The 19,010-nt window shown below is 38.1% G+C and overlaps 1 protein-coding gene across 2 annotated transcripts in view; it reads right to left on the bottom strand.

Annotated features, from left to right (window-relative positions):
- Positions 1-19,010, bottom strand: part of RBPJ (recombination signal binding protein for immunoglobulin kappa J region) — a 51,554-nt gene that overhangs the window by 7,851 nt on the left and 24,693 nt on the right. For both annotated transcript variants that reach the window (XM_060777862.2, XM_060777863.2), the window contains exons 2-9: positions 12,592-12,630; positions 11,160-11,255; positions 9,563-9,728; positions 7,191-7,365; positions 4,598-4,735; positions 4,350-4,462; positions 2,923-3,063; positions 1,964-2,119 (exon numbers count right to left, since the gene is read on the bottom strand). In XM_060777862.2, the coding sequence (XP_060633845.2) occupies positions 1,964-2,119; positions 2,923-3,063; positions 4,350-4,462; positions 4,598-4,735; positions 7,191-7,365; positions 9,563-9,728; positions 11,160-11,255; positions 12,592-12,630 (1,024 nt within the window). The remainder of the gene's footprint in view (positions 1-1,963; positions 2,120-2,922; positions 3,064-4,349; positions 4,463-4,597; positions 4,736-7,190; positions 7,366-9,562; positions 9,729-11,159; positions 11,256-12,591; positions 12,631-19,010) is intronic.

Here is a 19,010-nt window from a genome sequence, read left to right as displayed (position 1 = left end):
GAATCAAACTGATAGTCTGAGGAGGACTCAGTACTGACCCTGGAAGCCCAGGTGAAGGCAATAGCCGGGAGGGCCTTCACATAGTTAAAGCTTGCGCGCCAGCTGTGCCCATACCTTGAAAAACCCGATCTGGCCATGGTAATACATGCCTTAGTCACATCCTGATTAGTTTACTGTAACACACTCTATGTGGGGCTACCGCAGAAGAGCATTTGGAAACTTAAATTGGTACAAAGCTCAGTGGCTAGAGTGCTCACAGGAGCGGGATATAGGGAAGGAACCTTACTCTTGAAGCAGCTACACTGGCTTCCAGTTTGTTTTTGGGTACAATTCACGGTGCTGGCTTTAGCCTATAAAGCCCTGAACTGTTCGGGCCCAGCCTACTTAAGGGACCACATCTCTTCCTATCAACCTACATGAGCCCCGAGATCATCAGAAGAGGCCCTTCTCTTGACCCCACCATCATCACAAGCCTTCTCAGTTGTGGCCCCATGGCTCTGGAACTCGCTTACCAAAGAGGTGTGTTTGGCCCCCTCTTTACTGGCCTTTCGTTCTCAAGTTAAAACCTTGCTGTGGAAGTAGGCCTTTCCTGACAACCCATAATAAGCATTGACTAGGTAGCTATTGGTATTGCTAAGACACATCATTGGAGGCTACTGTGGGTTGGCAATGTTTATACAGCCAAAGATGCAGGGTATCAAGGATTCTTTGTATAATATTTTAAGGACAACCTGAGTGGCCTGAGGCCCAGGGACTTTTAATGGCAAATGTCGTTATTTATTAAGCTTGTTTGTATATGGTTTATGTAATCTGTTTTTGTTTATTTCTTTATTTGTTTTGTTTGGGGTGATGGTGATGTGCTCTTGTATCATGCAATTTCTGTTGTTTTAACCATTTGTTTGCCGTTTTGAATCCCACCCATGGGAGAAAAGCTAGATAAAAGTAAATAAATATAATAGTAATAACAACTACAATAATAATACCAACTAGACTTTCTGAATCAATGGGAATTCAGACAGGTCTTGAGTTACCATTCAGCAGTGGTTGTAATGTTTCTTCTCCCAATTTGTTTTATGATTTAAGTCCCAGAGTGGGCAAATAGGAGAAACTGAGCCACACTTGCTTCCCACATGACTTTCGAGGGATGCACCTACCACTATCACCCCCAAATGTGCTCTAGGAGAGGTCTTTGTTAGCAGCAGGAAGTAACCGGAATTTTTTTCCTTTTTTAAAAGGCCTCTCAGTGGCCTACCTATGAGTGGGATTTCAGAAATATGACAAAAGTTTGTGGCAATGAATGTTTGCCACTTTGTTACTTTGTTACTTTTGTCTCTAAACCACCCTAAGTCCCTTTGGGGAGATAGGGTGGTATATAAATAAAGTATCATTGTTGTTGTTATAAAAGAAAAATTTCATTGCCTTGTGGGTGCCATGAAAACAGGGAATTGCATGTGGCCTTCAATATGTACTTTGCCCACCCTATTCTAACATAATTTAGTTCAGCCATATGACCAAACATCTTGAGATCACTTGCATGAATTCATCCTATCTTATCGTTCAGAACAGTTGAAAAATAAAAAGGAGGAATAATAATAATCATTGATTGGATCTCTAGGGATGTCTCCTTAATTAAATAATACAAGCAAAAACATAAAAGCAGAAATAAAGAAAATGGTCCCTTGTATATTATGTATATATTATATATGAGAGCAGAAAAGGGAGAAAAAACACATCACAACAACATACTCATTTCTGAATTAATGTTCATGGTTAATTCCCACATAATCCAATGGTTTAAGTTTTAGAAATGTGCATAGAGGAAAGGGAGCTTAATCCCAGATCAGAACTACAATGTAGAAATCAGTATGGGCCAATCTGTACATAAATGTTGAACATGGTTTTTTTTCTGCTGAATGTTATCACTGTGCAATAGTGATAGCAAGAGAAGCGGGGAATTACTTACCTGTAGACTTTCCACAACAGGCACAGGTGTTACTGGAGCGTGGACAGGTCCCATCCCCTCATAAAATGTATATTCTGCTTTATCTGTGCTAATGATTGTCCATGAAGCGCCATCATTAATCATTTCTTTATTTGGTTCTTTGGGGCATGGAGTGGCCTTTTTCAAGAAAAATATCATCAGAAATTAATGGCAGCACTTCATATAAAAAGACACGTACTTGTGTTAATGTGGAGAACAGCTTTATTGGGCTACAAAATGTTACAAGTGGCTAATGTCACAAATGCTTTCTTCTGCGGATGAGGATGCTGACCCAACCCAACCATTCATTTGTTCAGGAAAAGCTCACTCCAACTCCTCTATAGTAGTGCTTCTTAAACTCTGGGTCGCAACACCAAATGGGATTTCCTTAGCTCAATGTTGGGGTTAAAAAAATGACAACAGTAAAACGTTATCAAACACCACACATTTATAGTGGATTCTGAAGAAAATGCTTCAGCTGTAGCCCTAGCATATTCTTTTTATTTTGTTTTGTTTTGAATTATTACCATCTGGCAGACGGCACAGGGTGATAAAGACAAGGACAAACAGACTGAGAGGTAGCTTTTATCCTAGAGCTGTAACTATATTGAACTCCGCGGTTTCAAATTGAAATAGCATTGGGGGCTATGTGGTGGTGGTTAGTGTGTGGAGGGCTGGATGTGTTGTTTTTGTGAAGTTATTCTATTCTATATGCAATGCTATTTAGAGTTATGTAAACAAACACCATTCCCCCTTCAGAACTGACAATTTCCAGTCACTCCAGGGACTTTGTGTTGCTCTGATGCAATGCTCCATTAGGGGCAGGAGGAGTTACCACAGCCTTTGGGATTTAAGCTGTAACCTTGTGTATCAGGGGATAGAAAACTGCTGCAAGAAAATTAGCCTAGTAAAAAATACCACTAGTTTGTTAAAGAACTCACTTGAAACTGGATAATTCGCTCTTGGGAAAGGCACAAGTACATTCGTTCCGTGTCTTTAAGGTAGAATGCACACTTATGGAGCTGTGACACTGGATCATCTGCATCTAGTAATGCTGTCTGTTTGTCCACCTTCCGAATTATCTGTAGGCAGAAATAAACATTTAGAACTAAAATGTTATTTCTTAGCATGGAAATATACAGATTTAGTGTGAGTTTTGATGTGTGCATAGTACAGAAAATGATTCTAATTGTGAAAGCCACTGGAGCTATCTAATAGAACTCGAGAGCTTTCAGAACTCAGTCTAAATGTATACAGCTTTTAAAAACATTTCCCTTTTTAAAAATCGTTTTAACTTTATTAATACTTTAAAATTCCAAAACATTACTCACATAGCATTATAGAAACATAGCACTGTCAATTCTATTATTTCTACATTGTTCTAATTTTATCCATTACAGATCATTATTGTAATGTGTTGATGAACTAACCGCTCAACGACAATCTTTATTGGACCTTTGCTGGTTAACAAATGGTTTCCAAGTGCTATCAAATAGATCTTCTTTTAATTCTCCTTTTGCTAATCTTAATTTGTAAATTAACTTTTCCAATAGAGCAGTTGCCCACATCCTGTTTAATCAAATATTCAAAGCATTTTTGTAGCTTACATGCCTAAAAGATAGACAATTTTATCGTTCACATAAAGCCAATGAAGAAAGATATCAGAAAGTAAGGAAAGGATCCTTTAACAGGCTCAGAGCAGAGACTACTTTTGATGCTTGTCTCACAGCTCGTTCTCTTAAGTCTGCTAAATATTTCCCTAAATATTACTTGAGAACACACAAATGCTGAACCACTCTAACAACTACCATGTCAGACTACACAGAAAAGCCAAAATGCACAAGCATGTGGACAATTTCAATAGAAAGGAGGAAACAATGAAAATGAATGAAATCTGGCTGACAATATTTTAAAAAACCTCTAAAGTCAGGACAGTAAATAAAGAGGAACATTAAAAAAACAGGGGAAATCCAGGCAAGAATCAATCAGGGCCAGCTAACACCTCCCAACAAAGGATTTCCCCAGGCAGGAAGCAGCCCGGCTTTGAAGCTGCAAGGCCATTCAATGCTAATTAAAGTGGCCAACTGCAATATTCACACTTGCCTCAAGCAGACAAGAGTTCCTTCTTCTACCCTGGATTCCACAGATATATAAACCTCACTTGCCTAGTTTCCAACAGACCCCTCCATCTTAAGGATGCCTGCCATAGATGTGGGTGAAATGTCAGGAGAGAACGATTCTGGAAGATAGCCATATAGCCTAGAAAACTCACAGCAGCCCAGTGATTCCAGCCATGAAAGCCTTCGACAACACATCTTTAAAATAGTTGTTAAAAGACAAACTATTACTCCAAGTAAATTAAATTTACCAGTCTTGGGAGTGCCATGCCAGTAACTGAACAAACAAGTTTGACAGTTTGACCATAATGAATGTAGCCATCTCGAACTGTGAATTCTTCTCCTTCTGATTCATCATCATCCACTACAAAAGAAAAGAAAGATGTTAAGATGACAGAAAATCAGTACACTCCAAAAGCACATTTGTGACCAGTACACTCACTCATGTACAGAACATAGATAAAAAGTATAGATTTTCAATAGTTTAAATGTTACTTACAGAGATGAATGTAAAATGCTCCCCATTGTTGTGAACTGGCGTGAAAGTTTCCTCCTTCTACATGTAAATATCTGGTACTGACTGTTTGTGATCGAAGTCTGTTGAACAATGCCACTTTTGTCCCTGATGCGATGCATACTGGGAAACAAAGACAGAGACTTAAATATGCTGTGTATCAAAAAGATATGTTTTTAAGAATATAATGAGTATGTGATGGCAGCTACTGGTAAATGTCTCTTCTTGCATACATTAAACTCTTCAGACGTGAGCTTTAAATACAGCAAAGAAGTATCTATTACAGGTTAAAAAGAAATCTGCAACTAATTCCTATTTTCCAAAGTCCAAACACACATCACAAAAATTGTTGCACTACCCTCTCTTTCACAAGATACTGCCTAGCTAAAACTAAACACCCCTGGGTTTGGTCAGTAATTTGATAGGAAATAGCTTTAAGTCCCATGAGGGAAGAAAGTGAGATAGAAATGCATTAAAGCAGCAAAATCTGGGGCATCTTTTTTGGAATTTCAGCACCTTAAAGTCAAATTCCAGGAATACCATTCATTAATCTTCTATGAACCTTGTGCCTTAATACTACCCCGTTTGCAAAATGTACAGGCAATGGAAAAATCAGGTTGCTTCCTTATGTGCAACTTTGCTTAGTCATATCTTCACAGCATCTGGAACCAAGACACTAAGGCAATATCAATTACAGCACAGCCAGTACTAGTTCAAATGTTACTATGAGCAGCAGGGTTTTCCCTTCAGCAAAATCTCACTTTCTCTTTGCAACATATAAAGCAGAATTACCCACTTTTGAGTATAAAAATAAAAATAGGAAAAGCAATGGCAGGATTTGTTACGAAACAGCTCAGTTCTGTCCACTAGCATGACTGGGACCAAATGCCATGTAGTTCTTCTTTTCTGCTTGGTGTTTATGTAATTACTGCGCCCGTACCTGATCTGTCTGATCTGGCCACAGTGGTCCACACATTAGTTCCATCTCGGATGGATTATTGCAATGCACTCTACGTGGGGCTGCCTATGAAGACGGTTCGGAAACTGCAATTAGTGCAGAGAGCAGCAGCCAGATTTCTACTGGGAGCAGACTATAAGGAGCACACTACTCCCTTGTAAAAGCAGCTCCACTGGCTGTCTGTGAGCTTCTGGGCCCAATTCAAAGTGCAGGTTATCACTTATAAAGACCTTTACAGTTCGGGTCCAGCCTATTTGCGTGACCGCATCTCTCCCTTTGAACTAACTCGGGTCTTAAGGTGAATCGAGAGAGCCCTTCTCATGTTCCCACCACCCTCACAAGTACAGCTGGTGGGAACAAGAGAAAGGGCCTTCTCAGTGGTGGACCTCCAGCTTTGGAATGCTCTTCCTAAAGAAATCAGATAGGCTTCCTCCCTAGCTAACTTTAGGAAAGAACTAAAAACCTGGATGTGGAAGCTGCCTTTTGAAAATGGTTGACTACTTTTCATTATGATAGTGGTCTTTTAGCCTTGTCGATACCTATTGGTTTTAACTGTTTTTAAACCCAGTTCAATTTTTAAACTGTATTTATGATACTGTTTTTTAAATTTTTGTGTATGATTATTGGTTATACAGTATGTCTTGTCGTTTTGGTTTCTGCTTATGTATGCACTGTGACTTGGTTCTGTTGTGAGCTGTCCCTAGTTCTTGTAGAGAGGGTGCGGGATATAGATAAAGATGATTATTATGATTATTATTATTTGAAACACAACAAGATGAGTCCACAGCAAAAAAGATCACTCTGCTGGCTGTTGTATTGGGCCACACATCGGACACTTCCCAAGTGTCTAGGACTGTGTGATGTATGTGTGCAGATCCCAGTAAGGTGGCCTTTTGCAGCTGGCAGATGGTAATTTTGTCAGTGCTGATTGTGTTTAAGTGCAGGCCAAGGTCTTTAGGCACTGCACCTATTATTATTATTAAAAATAAAGGTATGAATGCCTGATTATTAGCTTATCTAACTCTTCCTGCTATTATCAGTTTCTATTTTAACTAGTTAAGAGTGGTTTTTTAAAGGGCATAATAAGAAGAATCAAAACATTCCAAAGTTACGTCCTCTGAGATGTATATTGCTGAGATGTATCGTTTCAGACCACGAGGAAAAATAAATATGTGAAGATCACCTCATATAAAATATTTAGTGAGCAAGATGAATTAAACTAGTTAGTTCCGAAAAGGTTGGCCTGCAACCTTCTCACTGTACTTCTGTATTTGTATGGAATATTTGATGCAGCATATTATTGAAACATTTAATCTTTCTCATAATGTAACATGAATGCAGCGCAAGAATAATAGATGCTCCTGCAAATTTGCTTCAGCTCTTACATGTTAGAATGTGGCACAGGCAGGTAGAAATAAAATAGCTTTTCAAAAATAAAAATGTCCTTATTTCAGGAGTTCAAAGTTAGATCCATTTCCAAATTCAATATATCATACTATGGTATGACTTCTTTAAAGAATTCCTCAAAGCCAATTAAAGCTTAAAAGCTTCTTTTCCCTTACTGAACCCATGCAAATGACAGTGACACAATGCAGGATAAAGACAATTTCAAATACTTACAGTCTGCATTTTTCAATGATTGCTTTTTTTTAGAAGGTTTGGAGATAACTTTGATCCGTTTACTGAGGAAAACGCCAATATCATCGCTGTTGCCATAGAACATTTTTACTGATAACATGAAGTGCTTTCGCTTGTCAGAGTCCGATATGTACAAGGTTTTAGCTGTGCAATAATTCTGTGGATAGAGAAACACATTTTTACATCTCCCCAATAAAATTCCCCAATAAAATTAATAGAGTTGGGCCCAAATCACTGTGAGCAAAAAGATTTTTAGTTTTCAAATGGCTATTTTGGTGTGATTTTCAAAAGCAGGAAAGGGAAGAGAGAGACGAAAAGACCAGTGAAACGAATTCAGAGGGACGCTATTTTTGGAAAGAGTTAAGTCCACAAAATACCTGAGGCAGGGGGGTCTGTGGCAGAAGAAACCTCTTCCATTTTTTCTTGGAAAGTTCCCCCCTCCTCCAAAGAGGACCCTTAGAACTCGCTTTCCCGGTGGCACTAGCATAGGGTGGCCACTGAAAGTTCCTCTCAGAGCATGATGGGAGTTGAAGTTTTTCTCTCACCCTCTCAGCCAATAAAAAGCCTGGTGGTGTCTATGCTCTGATTGGCTGAGAATGGACACAACCGGTGACTACAATACCCAGAACCCTCTCTTACAGATATCTTATTTTTAAAAAATGTTATGTTTAAAACATAAAATAATTCTTAAAAAAAATCAGTAGATTGGTGAATTGTTTGAAACTTGGCAGACCTAGGGGTCTACAACTGAGGTAGGTTTTGTGCAGATAGGCTTTAAAATGACTGAAGATTGAACCTTTAAAGTTTCCCATTGTAGCCAACGGACCGAATCTCTGCCGAATGGAACAGAAAATACTACTCCCCTTCGAGGTAACTTTCTGCTAAATGAAATGTGGGATCAGATGGAAACGGACCCGAAAACAGTATGCCTTTTAAACAGAATGCACATGACTACAAATCAAATTTAAGCAATCCTGAAGCAGCTCATGAAATTCTAGTAAAACTACAGTAAAACAGATTAAGGTGCCAAATTGTCAATTCCTGTAGTTTCTATGGATAATTTCTTTGAGTTTCAAGTGCATGTGTGCTTCTCTTCTTCAACAAGGGGGCAAAGAGCACTCCGTTTAAGTATTTTCCCATCAACAGTGTTCATTCTATTTCTTCTTTAAAAGACTATGTGGCAATGCAGAAGATATGGAGATCATGTCTAAGTCCACCAAATAACTTCAATCATTTTCAAATCACTCCTTTCTTCACAAGGGTAGGTAACATTCACCAGAATTTGATACCTTATCATGGGGTCCAATGTCATGATAATTTACCCATTTCTCGTTGTTTTATCCATGTATGTGAAACAGAAGCAAATGGGACAGATGCATTAGCCTATTTGCTTGTTCACATTAAAACAAGACAACCAGGAATGCTAGCATATTGTTATGTACAAACACAGCTGCTCTGCTGAATTAAAAAATGTCAATTTGATAGCGACTTTGATCCATGATGAATAAAAGCCAACTGGGGTCTGTGACACATACAAGATTGAAGGTTCTCTCTAAAAACATATGAATAAACAAACTCTAAGAAACTAGTAATTGCCTATCATCATAAAACTCTGTTCACTCTATTTTCAAAAGCTGCCCAGGCAATGAGCATCTTTTTTAATGAGAAAAGTGATGGTTAAAACAACACAAAAGACCGCAATTAGGAACTTTAAAGAGTTAGACAATATAGCCCATAACAACTAAGAATAACAAGGAAATTAAAAAGCAATTCCTTTACCCTCACGAGTCATTGCATAGCTATCAACAACACTATTACCAGGAAGTATCCTCGAAGGTTTAAGTATGTTTCTTTAAACTTTTCAAGTGGTTTTCAAACACTGCAGGGGTTATATTACCATTAAAAAAAATCAGAGATACAGCTATTGAATTAGGAAACTTTCAATGGTGGGACAAAGTTCAGCTTGTGCAACCACATTTTTGTCCAGAATAATATCTGGAATGCTTTTTGAATTATCTCTACCTTCAAACATTAAAAACAACCAGGTAAAAGTAAAATAAAAACAATGTTTGATAGATACCTGTGAGTTACCACACAGTGTGTTTAAAAATAAAAAGGTTTACACGTACATATTGCTTTCCATAGACACCAATTAGTGTTCTGTGCAACCTTTATCTATGATTTTACTGACAATGGTAGGAAGGGAGTAACCTTTGAAGGAATGGGGGATCGTATTCAAGGGTTGAACCTGTCAAACTGGTTTACTGTTAAAGCATAGCATTTCAGTAATATTCAGATGACCTTCAATGCACAAGTGAATTTCTCCAAGAAGTATACAGTTGAACGCAGCCTACCTTTCCTTCCAAGTTTAATTGCTGCATTTCTTGGTCACTATTTCCTATCCCAATAAAGGCGCATGGTTGAGACTCTTGTTCGGAGCACCCATCCCGTTCCATCTGTTCTTTTTTTTTCTTCCATCCACTACCCATGAGATAGACACAGGGAGGAGGACAAAAAAACCTGAAGGTGAAGTTCAGATGGTTAGATTCACTTTTTTGTTGTTAAAGATCTAGGGAAGAGCTTTCAAAATATTCCATACTTTTTTAGACATGCATCACTTTATGACACAATAATTCAGTTTTACTAGCAAACGAGAGGCAAAACCCTTTATAAGCTACACAAACGCATACATAATTCTAATATACGTCATGAAAACCTTTCATTTACAGTCAGTCCCCAGTTTACAAAAATCTGCCTTACAAATGACTTACAATAGGGATGAGACAAGAGGAAGTGAGAGAAATCTACCCCTAGGAAGGGAAATTCACTCCTGGAAGAGTTATCATGGGGAAAATAGGTCTCCACTGAAACTTTATCACCAGTCCTTCCACAACAAGGTAAATTGAGGTGAAATCTTCTGAAAAAGGGCGCAGACACTACAAGAAACATCACAGGGGTTAACCCTTCCCTATGCTATCCAAAGCAGGCATATATGGCTGGAGTTACACTTTAAAAAGGTACATGTTCCAACTTATGTACAAATTCAACTTGTTTGTAACTTGGGGACTACCTGTATTTTAAAAAAATACTATTTTTTAAAAAAATATATGATTTGTAAGATAACATCCATTGTCATGTGAGTAATAAACTGGCAAATGGTTTTAAAGGGACTGTTTTAAAGTGATTGTTTTATAACGATGTTATTGTGTTTAACTGAATTGTGATTTTTAATGTATTGTATCGGCACTGTGAGTTGCCTGTTGTAAGCTGTCCTGAGTCCCTCCCCAGAGGTGAGAAGAACAGGGTATAAATACCCTAAATAAATAAATAAATAAATAAATAAATAAATAATATGTAAATCTGTGAAAAAAACGGAAAAAAATAAAATATAGAAATTTTAACTGGGAAAGATCTGAATTTCTCCTCAAAATTAACTCAATTTCAATTTTCAGTATGATGTAACTATAACAATAAGCTTTATTTATATTCCACCCCTCTCTCCAGAGGGACTCGGGTTGGCTTAGAACAAAACAAACAAATACAATAAAAATATAACACAAACAAAATGTACACAAAAAGTTGTATTTGTTCTTAGCATTGCTCACTTGGAATACTTAAATGGGGTTAGGTAATGAATGTTTAAACAGTAATAAAACTAGACACCAGATGGAGCTCCACACAATCTATTGGAGTCCTTGTACTGATAAGTCAGAACCAAACAATTTAAAGGCAGATGCACAAGATGACTGGTAAGAACACTAAAATTTGACAGAACGTTTATCATACTCTGTTAATCTATACTTCAAGAACAAGAAAAGCAATATAAGGAAGACAGCAACACTATTCTATCTGCCTGAACTATCAGAGCAGCAATATCCCAAGGATTTTTAATTCACATTTTCTCTATAATTGCAGAACAACACAGCACTAGACATTAATAGTATTGCTTACCTTTTTTCATTTCCATAAGATTTCTGTGCAACTTTTGCATGAAGAATTAGGACTGTTTGATCACCACGCTCTTTTAAATAGTTTCTCATAGCTTCTCTAAGGATTAAAAATACAATAAAATTAGCAACTATTACACGTGTCTTTAAGAAACACACATTCACATATCGTTACAAAGCTGATGCTTCCGGTAATTACAAATATTTTGTCACCATTAGAAATCCTAATGTGTGGATCCACAATTTACTTCTGAATAAGGATTTCTCAAATGTCTAATGGTTGACTGGTCACTCTAACAGAATACTAATGTTTGGACTTCCTGGATTTGAGAGAACAGAACAGAAGATGCTAATTTGGCAGTCTGAGCATGAGGAGTCTCAACTGGCTTCTGATTCTGTCCTATTTCCTCAGAAATAATACTGAAGTTCAAACATTCAAATATAACTAGTTCACAAGTAGGTTAGGCATTTCCACATCTGTACAAGGTAGCAGCTAAAATTATGAGAAGGACTATTAGTGCCAAGCAGTAAGAAATTGCCATATGTTCAAATCCTCATTCCCTTCCTCAGTAAGCACACATAGGCTCCTTCTACACTGTCATATAATCCAGATGGCCAAAGCAGATAATTCACATTATCTGCTTTGAACTGGATTATATGAGTCTACAAGGACAAACAATCAGGTTTGAAGCAGATAAACTGGATGTTATATGGCAGTGTAGAAGAGGCCCTAGATGAGGAAATATGAAGCAGCCCACTATAAGCATACCTAAACCCCTAGGTTCATGGAAGTGTTTTTTGAAGCCAGAAAGGGACATTAGTGCTGCGCATCTCAAATAGTATACTAATTGTGGTCCAGTGATCATGTCCTATGTCATAAACTTTTAAGAAGTTGGAAATGTAATAGAAGCAAGGTTTTCTTTCATGGACTATTGTACATAAATATCTTCAATAAATTAGGACACCAACTTTATGACACAAAACATCCACTGAATAATTTCAGAGGTAATGCTTTTATTCCTAAATATGATTGGGATGACTCTAATTTCATGCCTCGATTAAATGGACTTTATTAAAAGGCCAAATACAATATTTCTTTAAAATAAAGCTACTTGGTACATGGTGATCTAGACCACAACCGCTTTGAATGAAATCATGAACCTAATCCTGGATCACAACATTTCAGGTGGCAGATCCTGAATGGAATGGTCATGTGCTTCCCCAGCATGTATATAATTAAAATGCCAGGGAGAAGATTTAGCCAGAAGACTTTTTGCAGAATATCTAGATTATCATTTGGGAAGTTTTAAGTGGATTAATATAAAACCATGAAACTGCCCACCTACAGTTTGAAGTGGAACACTTCCATGAACACAGCCTCATGTGCTATTTACATAAAATACCATCTAGTTAATAAGACAAAATCCAAGTCATACCTGGTGAGCCGCTTAGCTGGAGGTCGCTCACCAAATTTCCTGTAATTGAAGCAAAAAAAAATGACCTTAAATATGTTTTTGCTCTGCTAAATATCTTCAAAGTATTTAGCCTGTTCTGGATCTCTAGTTTGTAGAATACTAATAAATGGTCTGACACACTTTGTTTCAACTTAAAATATACATACAAGCATGCTGTTCTTAGTTACAAAAATAGAGGGCTTTTAACAAAGTTGTAAAAATTGATAGTTATTGAAATGTTATACAAATGAATCTGTCTGAATAAAAAAATATACAAATGTTGCTATTAAATGTTGACATATGTCAGCATTTTCCAAAAAAGAAAAAATAGTATGAAAGAAAGGAATTTTAAACTAAGATATAATTTACTTATCATATAAACAATTAATCAAATAATGAAATAAGATTAATAAAATAATATATTGGCATGAATGATCAAGAAATTCAGATAGAAAAGAAACTACATTAAAGAAGCAAGCAAGGTTTTCCTCCCAGAGTGCAGTTCTTGTGATGGTATCATCTTCTCATGCTAATTTCATATGAAGCACTACTTATCGAAAAATAATAGCCAAAGTTTTTTCTAAAATCAATTTATGATTATATAATCTATTAAAACTATATCCTCATAGTATGTTTTTTGTTCATCTACAGAATCTTACTTTTAAAAGACTGTTTTTTGTTACGTTTTGGTCATGGACACTGCCAAACACAAGCAAATGTACATGTGCTCCTACCCATTATACAACACCCATTATTTTTAATGTAGCAAAAAGTAAACAACTTTTTTATTATAATCTATGTCTTCTCAAACTCCATAATCAGTTTTAATATCTATGCTTACAGTTTAACGTACTCCTTGTAAAAATAAGGTAATGGTAAAAGTTTCCCCTTGACATTAAGTCTAGTTGTATCCGACTCTTGGGGGGGAGGCTCATCTCCATTTCTAAGCCAAAGAGCCAGCATTGTCCATAGATGCCTCCAAGGTCATGTGGCAAGCATGACTGCATGGAGTGCTGTTACCTTCCCACCGGAGCGGTACCTATTGATCTACTCACATTTGCATATTTTTGAACTGCTAGGTCAGCAGAACTTGTAAAAATTGGTACAGTTAATGTTCTCTATTGCAATTTTTCTGTTTGTTTCCTGAATTTATTTATTTACTTACTATATTTATGCACCACCCTTCTCAACCCTGAAGGGGACTCAGGGCGGCTTTATATATAGGCAACTATTCAATGCCATAAAAACAACTTACAATTAAAATAAACATTTAAATCAAAACCACGTTAAACATTTAAAACATTACATCAGCTATTAAAACCACATCATCCAAAATCATAATCCAGGCCAGTTCAGTAGTCATTGAATTTAATGTTTTTACATTTACTCAAAATATTTTTTATTTTGTACATTCTGTATATTTTAGCAATTCAAAATTATAAAGGAATAAAGACACTGAATTAGATGTTCTCTTAGAAGTTCTCTTTATTTTGCATTATTTAAATCTAACAAAATACTGTTGTTTGAATATGACTATCCTTGATCTCTAAAAATATTCTAATAAGTAAATTAGCTTCCTAAGAAAATTTATAATTAAACCAAAATAACACTACAAACACAGAATTTAACATTCTACATCCACAACACAGTCATAAATATCATAAAGGCACCAGCTCCATTGTGACATTGGAAGATAAGCAGGGGCAACCCAGGTTAGTACTTGGATGAAAGACTGCCAACAAATATCTGGTACTGTAGGATATATTTCAAAGGAAGGAACTTACAAAATCACCTTGCCTAAGAAACCTATGAAACTGATAGGGTCACCCATGGGCCAACAAGCAATTTGAAGGCATACCCACATCCACAACATAATCTATTTTTAAGTTTCAAGTATATTTTAAGACTGTTCAATAAACCCCACATAATCACTGTTCTTAAATTATTCTGGGATTCTGAATTTTAACGTATTCAATTTTGAAATACATTCTGCTTCTTGAACTCATATCTCCATATTATATCACGTTAATTAATCTGGATATACATGAAGGTGGTCTCTTTTTACTAGTTTTTCCTTATCTTCCAGCCCAACAAAATATTACTCAGCTGCCATCAATCTATTCCTTGGTCCTGAACATGTATGGCACACTTCTCTTCCAATCCCATTTCATTCTCTCCACTGGCCACTAAGTAATTGACTTTAGACATTGTTAATTCATCCACAAGTAATATATGGATTCTACTGAGAATATTTTCTTAATTTCTTCCTTCCTCATTCTTAGATTCTTGTTTCCCACCTTTTGATTCCTCCTAACTCAAGTAAGTTTTTGTTGTGTGCCTTCAGGTCATTTCCAACTTACGGTGTTGCAACACCTTGGGTTTTCTTGCCAAGATGTGTCCACTGGCACTTTGTTTTTGCTTTTCTCTGAGGCTGAGAGACTGTGATTTGCTAAAGGTCACCAGGGATTTCCATGGCTGATCCCAACCCTCGTCTTCACAGTCATAGTTAAAAACTAAAACCATTACATACATGATGCTGTCTCAAGGTGTTTTCACGCATTTTTCCACCAGCACAAAACCAAGTGGCTGCTGGGAAGATAAAATTATCTATTCTTTGTTTCCTTCCTTCTCTCTAACAAATATGCAAATTCTATACAACATATGATTACATGCAGTATCTATGGTGATATGTTTACAATAAGAGATTAATTTGAAGCCCAATCATCCACATGAACATGTCTGCCAAGAAGTGAGTCCTGCTGAATTCAACAGGACTTCCCTGGAAGCAACAGACACAATTGATTTCCATTTCAGTGAAGTAGTGAATAAACTTTGGATTGAGTTTGAACTTTGAGGAGTTATCTAGGGTGCTAACCCTTTTTGTGCAGGATGGCATCCAGCACAAACCACTCAGCCCTGAACAGCTCACTTAAAATTCAGATAAAAACTCATAGCATGCCCAGGCATGCCCACAATGACAACGGGGCTACTAGTGAAACCATGCACCATTAACATATCCTGCATGCACAGGATGATGATTTAGAGAGGTTCATGAAAAGGTTGCTTCTTCTATCAGTCTCTGCCTTGTACCCCCAAACTCCTTTTCAGAAATCTACTGCACTTCTGAACAAAGCGGAATGGATATCATGAATTCTTGGGGAAGAGAAGAATCACCCAAATACAATGTTTTAATGGTGAAACATGTTCTTGAGATCAAAGCCAGTAATATCCTGCTCATCAGTAATCATGGGTGAATATCTGATAAAACATACATAATATAAGAATAAAATATAATATATTAAGTGTATAAATAGAAGGCAGTAGGCAAATATGCATAATATTCTTAGGATTAAGAATAAAACATGCAAACAGAAGAATTGAGTCTTTGAATTGACCTTTATACACACTTGCTGCCCCCCTCTTTCTCTTCCTCCTCTTCAAACATCCATTCTAATTCAGAATAGCCTACAGTTAGAACAGATGGCCAACAAGAAAGCATGGGCCATGTGGCTTAATTAGGAGTGAGAGTGGCAGAAGCAGTTTTTGAACCCAATTGCAAGAACAAGGAGATAACAACTTCTAAATGAAGCATGTATGTGTGAAAATTGTGGAGGGCAAGCTGAAGAGGCAGGACAGAAAGGAAGGAGGAGTCTTCTCGTACCCAGTTCCTTTTTCATTAAAGCCCAGGGATGAGAAGACTCCTTCCTTTCTGTCCTTTACTACAAAGTTCCTCTCCTCAATTCATGACAAATGGTAATCACACTACACACTGAATATTCGGAACAATTCATAAAAATAAAAGAAAAAAAATTTGGGGGGGGGGGGGAATGAATACGGAAGGAAAACACCATTTTCACTGAAATACCACTCTAGCTTTACCTTTATCAATGCTGAACACTGACATGTGAAAAATAAGAGTCATAACACAGCCACTTCACACAGGCATAATAGGAATACTGCAACTAAACTACAGTACTAATTCTACCTCTTCCATCACCACACACATATTTCAGGTAGTGTATTAGCACACTGATGGCCTACAAAATGTTTCCATCTCACACAAAGTTCCCTCTCTTAATCACATGAAGTCATTCCTTATTCTACATAATTACTCCACGTAAGTGGTTATCATCCTCAAAAAATACTATTTATATATATAATAAAGAAGAGTGTTTGTATCGGACAGAGGAAGGGCGGCGGGCGGTGTATGTGGCAGCGTTCTGATTGGCTGCCACTGTGGTCTCTGATTGGCCAGCCTGAAATTCCAAGATTCTGATTGGCTGGGCAGCAGTGCTATTTGCATATGGTCTCTGATTGGCCAGCTTCAAGAGGAGCCCCTGGTGGAGAAAAGAGTTCATGACAGAAACGGGGACATGAGAAGGAAATTTGCATATGGTCTCTGATTGGCCAGCCTCAATTCCAAGATTCCGAGCTGACAAAGAGAGGAAAGGAAAAGGCCAGAGGGGGCCGAGTCAGAAAATTACCAATATAGACCACACTTGGCACACAGAGCCTGCAAGACCGACTCGACATCCTACTGCAACCATGGATGATGGGACTTGCAGTACCATCACTCACATTCTGAGACCGCTGTTAACCTCATCCAATGACTGATCAGGACCAAACTTGGCACATAGACCTCTCATGACCCACCTTATGTCCTGGTGTGGTTTGGCCGGGGATGGACCATGGATTATGGGACTTGCAGTACCTTTGCTCAATTCCTGAGACCACTGCAACCCTCATCCAATTACCGATAAAGACCAAACTTGGCACACTGAGTCTCCATGATGCACTCTACATCCTGGTGCAGTTTGGAGGAGGATGCACCATGGACGATGGGACTTGCAATACCTGCACTCCCTTCTTAAGACCATTACAACTGCCAACAATGATGGATCAGGACCACAATTTACACAGAGAATCCGCATGACCCACTCTACATCCTGGTGCAGTTAGGAAAAAATTGTCAATGGATGATGGGACTTGCAGTCACTTCACTCACTTCCTGAGACCACTGACTGATCAAGACCAAATTTGGCACACAGAGTCCCCATGACCCACTCTACATCCTGGTGCACTTTCGAGGACAGACCAGGGATGATGGGACTTCAAGTACCTCCACTCCCCAAGACTGCTGCAGCCCTCACCTAATGTCCGATCAAGACCAAACTTGGCAAACAGAGCCCCCATGACCCACTCTACATCCTGCTGCAGTTTTGGAGGAGGACGGACAATGGATGATGTGACTTCCAGTACCTTCACTCACATTCTGAGACCTCTGCAAACCTCATGCAATGACTGATCAAGACCAAACTTGGCACATAGACCTCTCATGACCCACTTTACGTCCTGGTGTCATTTGGAAAAAAAAGGAGATGGATGATGGGACTTGCAGTAACCTCACTCACTTTCTGAGACCACTGAGACCCTCGCCAATGACTAATCAAGACCAAACTAGGCACACGGAGCCCCAATGACCCACTCTACAACCTGGTGCAGTTTGGAGGACAGACCATGGATGATGGGACTTCAAGTACCTCCACTCCCTTCCCAGGATTGCTGCAACCCTCATCTAATGACCGATCAAGACCAAACTTGGCACACACAGCCCCCATGACCCACCCTACATCCCGGTGCTGTTTGAAGGATGGACGATGGATGATGGGACTTGCAGTACGTTCACTCACTTCCTGAAACCATAGCGACACTCATTCAAAAACCAATAAAGACCAAACTTGGAACATAGAGCCCCCATGGCCGACTCAACATTCTGGTGAGGTTTGGGGAGTACAGACTATGGATGATGGGACTTCAAGTACCTCCACTCACTTCCCAAGATCTCTACAACACTCATCTAATGACCGATGAAGTCCAAACTTGGCACACAAAACCCCCATGACCAACTCTCCATCCTGGAGCAGTTTGGAGGGGGATGGACCACAGATAATGGGACTCACAGTAACTTCACTAACTTCCTGAGACAACTGCGAGTCATATAAATAACTGATAAAGACCAACCTTGATACACAATTACTTTCTCTAATAACCCGGGCAGCGCCGGGTCCCCAAGCTAGTTAGATATAAAAATAAGAATCTCTGGCAAACATCCATGTGCACCAAGAAACAAAGAGATATCCATATGGCACAGATAAGTGTCTAAGATAGCATTAAAAATTCAGCAACATGTGAGAATAAAATCATGCAAAAATTGCACAATGATGGAAATTCATCAGACAATGGGGTATAGGTTCATGTCCAGTTTTCAGATAAACGAAGTAAATGTCATCAAGTGGAGAGAAACAGCAGAGGATAAGGCAGTGGTTCTCAACCTGGGGTCCCCAGATGTTTTTGGCCTACAACTCCCAGAAATCCCAGCCAGTTTACCTGCTGTTAGGATT

This window comes from Anolis sagrei, chromosome 5, assembly GCF_037176765.1.
Source record: "Anolis sagrei isolate rAnoSag1 chromosome 5, rAnoSag1.mat, whole genome shotgun sequence".
Classification (NCBI taxonomy): domain Eukaryota; kingdom Metazoa; phylum Chordata; class Lepidosauria; order Squamata; family Dactyloidae; genus Anolis; species Anolis sagrei.
This window is presented reverse-complemented; position numbering and strand designations above follow the sequence as displayed.